Source organism: Pelodiscus sinensis, chromosome 16 (assembly GCF_049634645.1).
Source record: "Pelodiscus sinensis isolate JC-2024 chromosome 16, ASM4963464v1, whole genome shotgun sequence".
NCBI classification, from domain to species: Eukaryota; Metazoa; Chordata; order Testudines; family Trionychidae; genus Pelodiscus; species Pelodiscus sinensis.
In genome coordinates this window covers 30,827,917-30,841,038 of record NC_134726.1, presented here as the reverse complement: position 1 = coordinate 30,841,038, position 13,122 = coordinate 30,827,917, and the positions used below count along the sequence as shown (strand labels likewise).

Here is a 13,122-nt window from a genome sequence, read left to right as displayed (position 1 = left end):
GCACAGGTAGCCCTCATTTGGCAACACTGATTGAGGATTTTGTCCTTTGGTTGCATGGAGGAGGGGTGTCACTGATGTTACAGAATCATGCACTTTGGAATGTCCTTAGTGAACCAGGAAGTGCTGGAAGATTTGGTGGGTTGGAGGGGAGAGAAGTTTTGGGAAGGTTATTTACAACTTGTTTTTCCCCGGGTCTACTGCCTTTTGGTTAGCAGGGGCACTCAACAGAGAGCTACGGGCTTAACTTAGTGTTCATCTGAGCTTTGCATTTCACCTTGAAAAGTCAAAGTGATTTATAACTTATAATAAGTGAATGGGACTCATGATGTCTTGGGTACTAACTAAGGTCTTTGTGTCACTTCTAAACTCTCAGTAGTGCTACCTGCCTCCTGCATCAGGGAATCTTGCCTCTGCTCTGTAAGTTGGCAATAGATTCAGCCTTTGGGATTCAGCGCCTGGATACCCACCAAAATCCCAGCGTCTCTGATCCCAGAGGAACAGCGTTCCTCAGCTTAGCAGTTGTACCTCAGCCTACTGCTCCTGTGTCTCACACAGCCCTTACGTTCAATTATAGTAAAAGACAAGGAAGTGTATTTAGGGAAGACGAGCACTTCAAATAGAAACAAGCGTGAGTGATGGGAAAAGGGTTACACATAAAATGCAAATCAGAGCCTCCACTTAATAACAATTACCTTTCCTGTCTGCTAAAGTGGAATCTTACCCCAAAGCTCAGTTTTCTGCAACATTTGCTAGCTACGAGAAGCTATTCTCCACTCAGCAAGGCTCCTTCATGAATGCATCCAGTCTTTCTCCACCCGGTGATTTGCTGCATCAGTCTTCAGCTTTTATTCACAGGCAGGGGGATCGCCTCTCTGGCCTGTTGTTCTTTTCTCCTTCCAAATGGCTTTGATGGCTAAAGTTTGTCTTTCATGTCTGGCCATTGACTTTCCTTGGTTGAGGCAACAGAGGATAATTGAGCTACACACTAGGGATATAAAATCCCGTTTAACCAATTACAGGGGGGGCGAACGCTCCAGCAGAGCTATGCGGCCCTTCAGCCCAGCTGTTCCCGGCCCTCCCTGGGCACTGCTACTGCTGCCATGGCTCCTGGCCCCCCTGCAGGAGCTGCCACTGCAGCTCCTGCCCCCCCTCCCCACGGGGGCAGTGGTTGTTGGCTCCCAGCCCATGGGGCTGGGAACCAGCAGCCCCGCACAGGGTGCCAGTGGAGCTGCTCCCAGGCACCGGGTAACTGTTTAACCAGGTACCCGTTAACATTCCTACTGTACACTGTGATCTGCTAGCCAGGGATAGGGATTATGTATCTCAGTTCCCTGGTGACTCCCTTTCACTCCAAGATCATAAGGGCAAATGTTTCAGTAAAGTGACATTATTCTTTAAATATCACCCATCTCCCAGTGCTCATGAATATCAATAAGTTAAAGGCTTTCACACATGCTACCCTTCATGGATAAATACCATGAAAGTGGTGCATGAAATACCACGAGTTTGTGAGGCCTGAGACAGGAGCCGGTTGTGAAAGAGTAAACCTTTTTCCAATTGGCACCAGTGGGCCTCTGTGTCACAATCGCCTCTTGTGTTCTTAGTGTAACTAAACTGTTGGGCTCTGCTTTTCTTTCACCCCAAGAACTTCTGCAGGGAAGCGCTTCCCTTGGTTAGGCAGGAGAAACATCCATTGATCTATAAACAGAGGATGCTTGGTATAGCGCCAGAAGAAATTCTTAGGGATACATTCACCTCTGGAGTAATTCCACTGATTTCAGGGATGATGGATACATTTGTCTGCTGCTGTGTCACACATGAAAATGCACAGCCCCATTCCTGCACTCGTCTCGCCATTCCAGAGATGACAACATGTGCCCTCTGGGCCACTGTCCAGGCTTGGGGTCTTGCAGTCACTCCTGCTCCAGTTTGGAGGTTTCTGTCCGTGGGCTTGCTATTACCTCTGTTCCCCTCCAGGCTTTTAAATGCTGTTTTGCCTTTTTTGTTTCTGTTCACTCTGCAGCGGCCTCCCACGACGACCACCTCACACGCGATGTTCTATGGATCTTCGTCCGCCATGTCCCCACCTTCCAAAAACAAGCTCAAGCGTCAGAGCCGAATATTCTCTCAGGTCTTATACCGGACGCTGAGCTATAAGGACCGCAGCTCGGTGTCGGCTTTCCCGGTGGCCAGCAGCGATGACCCAGCTGAACTTTCCACTCAGGTCTCGACCCCAGGGGTCCTGAAGATATTTGGGGGCAACATCTGCGCAGGCACCCACTACAAGAGCGTCCTGGCCAGCGGGAGTTCAAGTGCACAGGAGCTGGTGAAGGAGGCACTGGAGCGCTATGGGCTGAGCAAGGTGGACGCTGGCCACTATGTGCTGTGTGATGTTATCGGGATGTTCGGCGGCTCCGAGAAACAGTGGCAAACGGAGGGGTTGCGAGTCTTCGGTGATCATGAGAAGCCTCTTCTGATCCAGGACCTATGGAAGCCCCGGGAAGGGTTCTCCCGGCGTTTGGAGCTACGGAAGAGATCAGAGGTGGAGGAGCTGACTGCGAGGGACATAGACACGATCACAGCAGGTAAGAGGCTCGCGGAGAGCTACGGATAAATGCTAAGCTGGACAAGGGCCTTGGGCTGAGCCATTGGCTCTTCATTTTGAGGAGTTGCTAGATTTTGTGCTTCTACTGGTGGTGCACCTTCACACATGCCTTGATGCACATAACATTTTATTCTGCACATGCATGGAAAAAATCTGTATTTGAATGGGAAAGATTAGAGGGAACATTACTCCCTCATTTTCCCCCACATCAGTGGAGGTCTGGCAATTTACAGCAGCTGGGAATCTGGCCCTGGGAATACTGAAGATCTTTCCTGAGCTAGTGATTGTTTATATTTGTTGTAAAGTGATATCGCCCAGTTAAAGGTGAAAAGTCACAATCAGGTGCACTCCAGACTTTTTCAAAGGTCATTACAGAGATGCCATTTCTGCTGTCCATCTCCCTGGGGGTTCAGAAGACCTGACAGGTAGAGGAATCCATAAATTTCCACTGTCCAAGAGGGCAGGATATTAGTTTTAGGTATTCTGCACCTTCCGTATGATGCAGAGCTGTATTGTACAGGGCTTAGTTCTGATGGTAAGAGACCTGTGGATCCACATAAGAACAACCCAACTGAGTCAGATCAAAGATCCATCTAGCCCAGTATCCTGTTTTTCCAACAATGGCCAAAGCCAGCTGCTCCAGAGGGAATGAACAGAATAAATAATCGTCAAGTGATCTATCCCCTATTACCCATTCACAGCTTCTGACAAACAGAGGCTAATAGCCATTGATGGGTTTTTTTGAACCGGATTATAGTCTTGGACTTCAGAGTGTCCTCTGGCAAGGAGTTCCATAGGTTAACTGTGTGTCGGGTGAAGAATTACTTTCTTTTGTTTGTTTTAAAAGTGTTACTTATTAATTTAATTTGTTCTTACGTTATGGGAAACAGTAAATAATTCTTCTTTATTCACTTTTTCCATGCCAATCATGATTTTATAGACTTCTATCATATTGCCCCTTAGTTTTCTCTTTTCCAAGCTGAAAAGTCCCATTCATATCCCTAATAATTTTATTGTCCTTTTCTGAACTTTTTCTAATGCTGAGATATCGTTTTTGAGATGAGGTGACAGTATTCAAGATGTGGGCGTACCATGGATTTATATAGAGGCATTAAGATACTCTCTGTCATATTCTCTATCCCTTTCTTAATGGACCTTTGGTCTGACCCAGTACGGCCATTCTTATGTTCTTATGTTCTAACAATAGGTTAGAAACCATGGTTAGTAGATCCCCAATTTCACATTTGTGTTCTTTCAGAATTCTTTGGTCCTGTTACTTATTAGGCTGAGTCTAGACTGGCAAGTTTTTCTGCTTTTGCGGAAAAACTTGCCAGCTGTCTACACTGGCCGCTTGAATTTCTGCAAGAACACTGACGATCTCATGTAAGAAATCAGTGCTTCTTGCAGAAATACTATGCTGCTCCCATTCAGGCAAAAGTCCCTTTTGTGCAAAGCTTTTGCGCAAAAGGGCCAGTGTAGACAGCTCAGATTTGTTTTGAGCAAAAAAGTGTCTAGATTGGCACAGACGCTTTTCCACAAAAAGTGCTTTTGCGGAAAACCGTCCGTGCCAATCTAGACGCTCTTTTCCGCAAATGCTTTTAACGGAAAACTTTTCCGTTAAAAGCATTTGCGGAAAATCATGCCAGTCTAGATGTAGCCATTACTGTTTAGCTTATCAGTTTGTTCCAGAACCTCTTCGAATGACTCCTCCATTCGGAACAGTTCCTCAGATTTATCCCCTAAAGAGAATGGCTCAGGTTTTGGAATCTCTCTCACATCCTCAGCCGTGAAGATTAATGTAAAGAATTCATGGATTTTCCCCACAATGACCTTACGAGGAAGGGAAATCAGTGTGGGGTATAGGCACAGCTGCCACAGAGCCAACCGCATCTTGGAGGCTACCGTAACAACCCCAGAAGCAGGGCCAGATTAAGGCATGGGCTAGCCGGGCAGCTGCCCGGGGCGCCAACCTATGGGGGGCTGCCATCAGGCGTTGCGTGCCCCGCTCCCGGATCGCGGGCTGCAGCAGCTCCCAGCGGCCACCCTGCAGCGGCTGCCAGGGGCAGGAGCTGCGTTAACCCCCACAGCACTGACCAACAGCGCCCTTCCCCCCGCAGCCGCAGGGCCCTGCACGGCCAGGCTCGGCCCACCCCGGGCGGCCCTGGGTTGCGCGCCAGCAGCAGTAGCCAGGCTGGGCCGGGCACGTGCATCCTGCTGCCGCCAGCTCCGCGCGCCCTCCCCCACACATGCGCCCTCCCCCAACCCAGTGCGCAATTAAACTGTCTTCCCGGGGTGCTGGAATTGCTCGGTCCGGCCCTGACCAGAAGCATGGGGGGATCCTATGCTGAGGATAGTCTTAGGCTTGGGACAGGGCTTAAGGTTTGACCCAGAGGAATTGAACTCATTAGGATACGAGGAAAAATCTAACTTGAAGGATCCTTAAACACTCTAGCAGAGATTGTGGGAGGTTGTGGAATCCCTGTTTTGGAGGATTAAAGAACAGGTCAGACAACTCTAGGAATTCTTAACCCTGCCCCAGTAGGGGGCGCTCCACTTGAGGACCTCTTGTGACCCCTTCCAGCCCCGTGTCTCTATGATTTTATGACAATTCTGACTCTCACCTCCAAATTGTATGTCAGCATTTTAGACTCTGCTCATCTGCTGTCTCTCCAATCATAGTTAAATTACATTATGATGTTGTCTGGAAGCCTGCAGACTGTTTTGCTATTGGCTGAGTTCCCTGTCTCCTCTCTCTCCCCCATTCCCAATTAGCCATTATCTTTATCAGTGGAAAAACCTCAACCTGCAAGTTGAGCCCTTAGCTGATTTCATTTCAGTTCCAGCAGGACTCACGCAGTGGTGGGAGGCTCGTAGGGAATTTTAGAAATAATCAAAATGAAATAAAGAGACAACGAGAAAAAAAGCAACGTGGGCCGAACCCCGCTCTTCAGTATTTCCCGTAGCACTCTGGGTCCATGGGTGGAAAGTGGAGATGAATTGTGAATCAGAGGGTGTGTAAAAGACCCAAGTGCAATGTACCGAGGCTCTGTTTTCCCTTCCTAAATGGACACCCACTTCTGGGGGGTTAATATCAAACTCGACAGACATTGGATGACTGCAGTATCTGAGCACCTGACCCCACGTCATCAGAGATTGCTCTGAGTAGGAGAGAGAGGAGGGGTTCTAATGCATGGTGGGTATCTTCTTAGCCCGCAGTTCTCACAGCTGCTTTTGCAGAGGGACTATGATACGATTTCCTGTTATTGTCACTGATTCCCCAGCAGGATATTGTGTTATGGGGAGAGGTGCCAAAGAGAGGGTTAATGAGGAGTTCAAACACAGGCCTGGGGCTGAGAGGACACTGTGCAAGTTGACTGGACAGAGGCAGGGAGCAGAGATGTAGCTCGAAGCAGAACTGGGCTCTGTGTCCTGGTAGCTCTTCATTGTCCATGTAGGAATCATGATAGGCTGGGCTGGGTCCAGAAGCCAGGTATGATGGGCTGCAAGGCTCGGTATTATGTGAGGTTTATATTGAAGCCCATTTTTGTTTTTGAGAAATAAAGTGATGGCTAGTAGAGGAGTGTGACAGCTATACCAGAATATTGTGAAGAATCTTCTTAGCCAGGTGGCAAAGTCCATCCCTCTTCATAAGAGGTGAGAGATGATATAAGCATTGCTGCTCAGGTACATGGAGGTCAGGGCCAGATGCTATAGGCAGAGCCCTGTACGGATACAAAATTGGTATCTCCATCTGCAAACATGATCTATGGATAGCAGCAGCACATTTGCAGGATTCTAGATACAAAATCCGTACCTGCATCTGTATCCACAAAAATGAGCTGCAGACAGCCACATTCATGGATGCAGATACTTGCAAATATAAAGCGGCTATTTCCAAATTTGAAGGGGTCTCGATACTAAATTTGTACCTGCATCTGCAAAAATGAGCTTTGCATATCCACATCCAAGGATGCAGATACGCGCTGATATAAAGCGGATCTCTGCAGATTTGCAGGACTCTAGCTATAAGTACCTAGCTGTATTTCCACCACTTTAACCGTACCCATGGGATTCTATGGATGATATCAAGAATAATAACGCACCGGTTTTCAACTTGTTTACCATGGTGGGCTGCATATGCATCTCTCCCTGTGTTATCTGGGCTGCAACCACGCAATATATATAAAACAAAAAAGAGGACTATGTAGCACTTTAAAGACTAACAAGATGGTTTAATAGGTGATGAGCTTTCGTGGGCCAGACCCATTTCCTCAGATCAAATAGTGGAAGAAACTGAGGAAGTGGGTCTGGCCCATGAAAGCTCATCACCTATTAAACCATCTTGTTAGTCTTTAAAGTGCTACATAGTCCTCTTTTTTGTTTCAGCTACACCAGACTAACACGGCTACATTTCTAGCAATATATATACACATTGTATGACCCTGGGGATGTCACATGGGCCGCAGCTGTGTGCTGATTGGGCCGTTAGCGGCCCACAGGTTACAAGTAGAGAACCACTGCTATAACCGCGAACACAGAAAGAATTAACAACCTGCTGAAGGGAACTCGGACTCTTTCCATTGGTCTTAATGTGCGTTGGATCTTGTCCAAACTGAACAAGTAAAGGAAATTCAGAGGGAAGCAGGTGGCTCTTTGAGGCACGGTGAGGAGCAGGTTTTTCAGGACACGTTGCTCTGGTTCTGTATAGTCCTGGGAAGGCTCCCATGTTTCAGGAAAGCCATAAATGTTGTGTGGTGATATAAATGCAGCCCTTTCCTCCTAGCAGTATCCACCGTGGCAAGAATCCACGCTGCATAGTAAGAGGCCAGTCTTTCTAGAACCTCAGGATAAAGTTTCTTTGGAAGTCTTTCAGCAAGTCTTAATCCATTTTATCTCCCCTTTTAAAAGTAAACAGAACAACCAAGCTGGGGAATCAAGCACACAAAAGGAAGGATACGTGGCTGACTGTATGTGTCCATGGGATGCAGCTCCTTTACTCACAGCTTTGCTCCTGGAACCACCTGTCTTTCTGCAAAATCAAACCATAAGGCTGGGAGGTTTGGGGTGACATGCAGCAACTATAAACTTAAAAAACAACAAATAGTCTGGTAGCACTTTAAAGACTAACAAAGCATGTAGATGATATCATGAGCTTTCATGAGCACGGCCCACTTCTTCAGATGACCAGAGCGTTGGATGTCCAGGACCAAAATAAATAGGGGAGAAGGGAGGGGGTGGGAGGCGGAAGAGGAAAAAATGGGGGGGGGGTGGGAAGAAACAAGAAGAGGCAGTGGATAAAAAATATCAAGTGGAAAGCTGAGCTGGAATGTAATAGGAAAAACAAATAGTCTATAAGTACCTAAGACTGGATAGTCAAAAGAGGCAGATAAAAACTATTAATTAGCAAACAAATAGTCTGGTAGTACTTAAAAACTAACAAAACATGTATGTAAGACATGTCTTCCAACTGGGAACACATGGGCAGACCCCACCCTGTCCCTCCAGAGAGCCCCATGCAAAACAATGGGGCTTTGTGTGGATCGTAGGGGTCTGCTCCATTTGCAAAATAGGGAGTTCTGGGCTCCCGTTTGAACATTCCCAGTTTGACAGCAAACAGCTGAGACCTCCTCTGAGTTTAGGTTTTCAACCAGTTATGCACCCACCCACCTTAGAGTAATTTCTTCTAAACCACATTTCTCTCGATTGCTTATGAGAATGTCATGGGGGACTGTGTCAAAAGCCTTATGAAAATCAAAATATAGCCCAAGTACTGCTCCGCACCATCCAATTCTGGTATTTCCTAAATTTCAACTGCTTTCTTTTGCAACCTTAACGTTATTTTCGCAGAGTTTTTCTGTGTAACTTCCTAGGCTTTTAAAAAAAGCAAACTCACGTCTCCTCCCTGAAATGCCACCTTGTCATCAGCAGGGTTGGAACATTTAGATCCACTGGTCAGACCTCTTCCATTTGAGCTAATAGAGGAAACTGATAGCACTAGTAGGTTGTCATTCTATCAGGACCAGCCACTAAAGGGTGGCGTGATACATATTCTTTGCCAGTGAACATAAGAGCATAAGAACGGCTATACTGGGTCAGACCAAAGGTCCATCTAGCCCAGTGTCCTGTCTGCCGACAGTGGGCAATACCAGATGCCCCAAAGAGAGGGAACACAACAGGTAATCCTCATGTGATCCCTCTCCTGTCACCCATTTCCAGATAAACAGAGGCTAGGGACACCATTCCTACCCATCCTGGCTAATAGCCATTGATGGACCTAACCTCCATGAATCTATCTAGTTCTTTTTTGAACCCTATTAAAGTCCTAGTCTTCACCACATCCTCTGGCAAGGAGTTCCACAGATAGACTGTGAACTGAGTGAAGAAAAACTTCCTTCTGTTTGTTTTAAACCTGCTACCTATTAATTTCATTTGGTGACCCCTAGTTCTTATATTGGGGGTTTCACAAATATTTGTTTTTAGCAGAGGAATGGTGAGACTCAGAAATGTGATGTTCCATTCCATTATGGAGGGGAGTGTGCTCTAATGGTTGCCGTCCATTCTGCCCCATCTCTTCCAGTCTGTCTCCGTACTATGGCTCTCCCTCACGTCCCCAGCTCTTTGCCCCAGTCACCCCATCCAGGCTTTTTGCCTAATACATCTAGCTTCCTCCACTCCCTAGCCCAGAGAAGGGCAATAACACAGCGGCAGTTCGCCAGGGTTGGCCCCTGGTAGGCCGTCACAGCTATATTTACCTGCACAGGTGCAGATACCAACAGTCGCAGCTCCTGTTGGCTATGGATCACCGTTCCAGGCCAACGGGAGCTGTGATTGCTGTTACTTGCGGCCGTGGAGGTAAATATAGCTGTGGGGACCCACCAGGAGCTAACCCTGGCAGAGTGGGCCTGGTCTGTGGGACAGTGTTTGCCCGCCCCTGCCCTAGCCTTGGTTCCTCTTCAGATTTCAGTCTCCCTTTCTCCTCCTGGACTCCTCAGCAGATTTCATTCTCTCCCTTCCCCATCTCCCCTGGGCTCCCCAGTCGCCTGCACCCACCCCGCACTCTAGTTCCTTGTTCTAGTCTCTCCATGACTGTCTCTTGGCTTAGTCTCAGTTTCTATTTTGCCCCTCTCCGGGCTCCATGTCCCAGTCTACTTTTGCCACACACCCCAGTCCAGATTGTATCTCCTCTACATTTGAGTCAGGCAGCTTCCTCCTCCATTCTGCCTCAGAGCCAGTAGCACACAGAAAAGACAGTTTCCCTGCTCTCCATTTTGGTGCCAGCCACCACAGCAGGTAGGTTCAGCAATTGCAGGGGAAGACTTGCTTGGTCCCTGAACCCTGGGTTTGAATGTGCTCGTGCAGGCAGACTCTTCAGGGAATGTATCTGCCAAACTCTGAAAGGGCCAGTGCTGTCTTTACTCAAACTCAGAATATGCAGCTGCGTAGGGCACCTGAAAATGTGGGGTACCACTGGGTCCACCAACCTGCTCTTCCTCTCCCTGGTCCGTGACTCTGCTTCCTTCCGAGAGGGTCTAGTTAACTGAAAAAGCCTGCCAGATGTATTAGCAGAACACTGAACTTGTGAAAGTACCCATCAAGTGGCAAAGAAGCCATCATCCTCCGCACCCTCCGAGCTGTCACTGGGCACAGGGACACCAAGTTAATAGTAGATGTAGGGCCCCGTAAATCCTAAGGACGGCCCTGGACAGATCTCTACTGAACATGTGGAAACTGATGATTTCAAAGGCTTATAACCTGGCCAAATGGGGGTGACTTGTCACAGCCACTGCAAAAGGCAGATTCCTGACACCAAAGCAAAGTTACCAAATTTCAAGGCTGTGCTATAAAACAGGGAGGAGCGAGAGCCTCTCAATGAAATGGAAGAATATTTTTAAGCATGAGCAGCCCAACTTTTCCCTCATTCTCAGAAATGGCTGAACCATTTTTGCTGAAGCATTCCAGAAATTGTTCAGTCTGAGGTAGACACCCAGCAGGAACAATTTTAGCCCAAATGATTAAGGTTTGGCGAAGTTATAAACAATGGAAAATGGGAAGCTAGAATGGGAAGTGGTGGGCAATCAAACTGTAGATAGCTCTGCCAGCTCCACCTATGGCCAATGTTTCCACATATATGTAAGGCCTATTCTTCTTTCAATACACAGATATTGTTTTAGTTGTCTCGATGCTCCCAGGCTGGAATAGAGGAAGGACGATCTCAGATGTACCTTCAACAATTTTCATAGCTAGCCAGCTCATCCTGGGAAAGAAACCACTTCAGTTCTCGTCTATTCAACTCAATTGCAGGCTGCTACATTCTGATTGTTGTGGCAGATGTGCTTTCACCTTCCTCGCCCTTCTTTCTTGTAATGCTGATGGTTCTGTCAGCTGGACCCATAACTGCCCTGTAACTGCCGTGATAAGGGCTAGCCTGTAAATAGCGCTTTCCATCCGTAGATCGCAAAGTTCTTCAGGGTGAGTGAGTTCATTGCCCGCACTTCCCATTTCACAATGGGAAAATGGCTGCACGGAGCGGTGAAGTGGCTTCTCCAAGGTGACAGTGCAAGATGATGGCAGAGTTGAGCGTATGGAATCATGTTCTCCCAGCCTTCTCTGCTGGCCTGCGCAGTACTTATCTATGCAAGGAGGTGCGGCAGACACTACAGCACCTGCTGTAAATGTTGCTTTAGGAGAGGATCTCTGCTTTTCATTCTCCGTTGCCTTCAGCAGAACTGGAGAACTGGGAGGTAGATGTGACCTTGTTGCAATGAGGGGAGCATGGAAAGGAGAACCGAGTTCTATTGAAGGGGAGGGCTGATATTGATTTTGGGGGTGGAGATGCAAGGAGGCTACATTCTCAAAGGGAATGGGGAAGTTGCATATTCCTAGCCTGGATTAACTCACTCAGGTCACCGTCATGACTTCAGGTCATCGAGTTTCACACATGCAGAATGAGAAGCGACTGTCTAGGAAGGATTTAGTGGTTATACTGGACCACAAATGAAATATGAGTCAACAGTGTGACACTGTTGCAAAAAAAGCAAGTAGCATTCTGGGCTGTATTAACAGGAGTATTGTAAGCAAGACACAAGAAATCATTCTTCCCTCTACTGTGCGCTGATTAGGCTTCAGCTGGAGTGCTGTGTCCAATTCTGAGTGCCACATTTCAGACAAGATGTGGAGATATTGGAGAAGGTACAGAGAAGAGCAACACAATAAAGGCCTAGAAAACAGGACCTATGAGGGAAGACTGAAAAAATTGGGTTTGTTTAGTTTGGAAAAGAGAAGATTGAAAGGGGATATATTAGCTGTTTTCAAATATCTAAAAGGCTGTTACAAGGAGGAGGGAGAAAAAATTAGTCTCCTTAACCTCTGATTTTAGGATGAGAAGCAATGGATTTAAATTGCAGCAAGGGAGGTTTAGATTGGACATTAGGAAAAAATTCCTAACTGTCAGGGTCATTAAGCACTGGAGTAAATTGCCTAGGGAGGTTGTGGAATCTCCATCTCTCGAAATATTTAAGAGCAGATTAGATAAACATCCATCAGGGATGATCTAGGTCATGTTTGCTCCTGCTTTGAGGGCAGGGGACTGGACTTGATGACCTCACGACGTCCCTTCCAGTTCTATGATTCTATGATTCTGTGATTCTATGAGGCTGAAAGCAACTTAGTTTATTTTATTTTCATTGCTGCAATATCCAGGTCCTTCTCTTTCCGAGATCCCATTCCCAGGTTAATTCCTCTCTGAGCATTCTTCAGGGCAGAGATAGGACTGGGACTAATTAAATCTTTCCCAAGAGGCTGGTATTTAGGAACAATGTCACATGAAGAGCCCAGTGCTAAAATAAAGACCAGACTTATCCACACATGTCCTCTGGTCAGTGTTTGAGTGGCATGTCAGACAGCCTGGCTTCTATCAAGGGTAGGACAGGAGAGAGGCAATAAGAACTCAGCCCATTTGTGGGAACAGATAAAATAGACATGTTACCTAATTTCACTAGAGACCAACCCAGGTTTACACTTACATTGATTTAGTCAATGCCACCGTTGGATCAAGTGAAAAGGGAATGGAATTCCTTCACACACGCACACACACTCAGACACTTACACACGCGACGAGTTGCGCAGAGAGAGCAGAGGAAGCTAAGCATGGTGGATCTGGTGTGTTTGCCGGCAGTCACCAACCTGGGCCGGCAAGCTGATCGTACAACCCATGGTCTGCATGCTCCACCACCTAGCCCCTGGCTCCTCTCTGTAGCCTCACTGCTCTTCTCCACAAAGGCATAGACATTACCCTATTCACACCACTTACGCACCCTATTCATACCACTTACACACACATGCACACTCCCTTGTCACAGGATAGAATGTTAGAGAGCAGAACTTGAAACATTACATAAAAGTTACATGGCTTGCATTAACAAAGTTACGCGGCTCATGATGAATGAATCTTACATCACTTAGAACAACTGAGAGTTACATGGCTTACAACAGCAGAGAGTAACATGTCAAGTTACATG

At 47.1% G+C, this 13,122-nt stretch overlaps 1 protein-coding gene across 5 annotated transcripts in view; it reads left to right on the top strand.

The window, feature by feature from the left end:
• Positions 1 to 13,122, top strand: part of RADIL (Rap associating with DIL domain) — a 91,941-nt gene that overhangs the window by 16,140 nt on the left and 62,679 nt on the right. For 4 of the 5 annotated variants that reach the window (XM_075899648.1, XM_075899645.1, XM_075899647.1 and 1 more), the window contains one exon: positions 2,024 to 2,585. In XM_075899648.1, the coding sequence (XP_075755763.1) occupies positions 2,054 to 2,585 (532 nt within the window). In that variant the 5' untranslated portion in view covers positions 2,024 to 2,053. Of the gene's footprint in view, positions 1 to 2,023; positions 2,586 to 13,122 lie in introns of those variants that run through there. The other variant, XM_075899650.1, reaches the window with a different exon arrangement.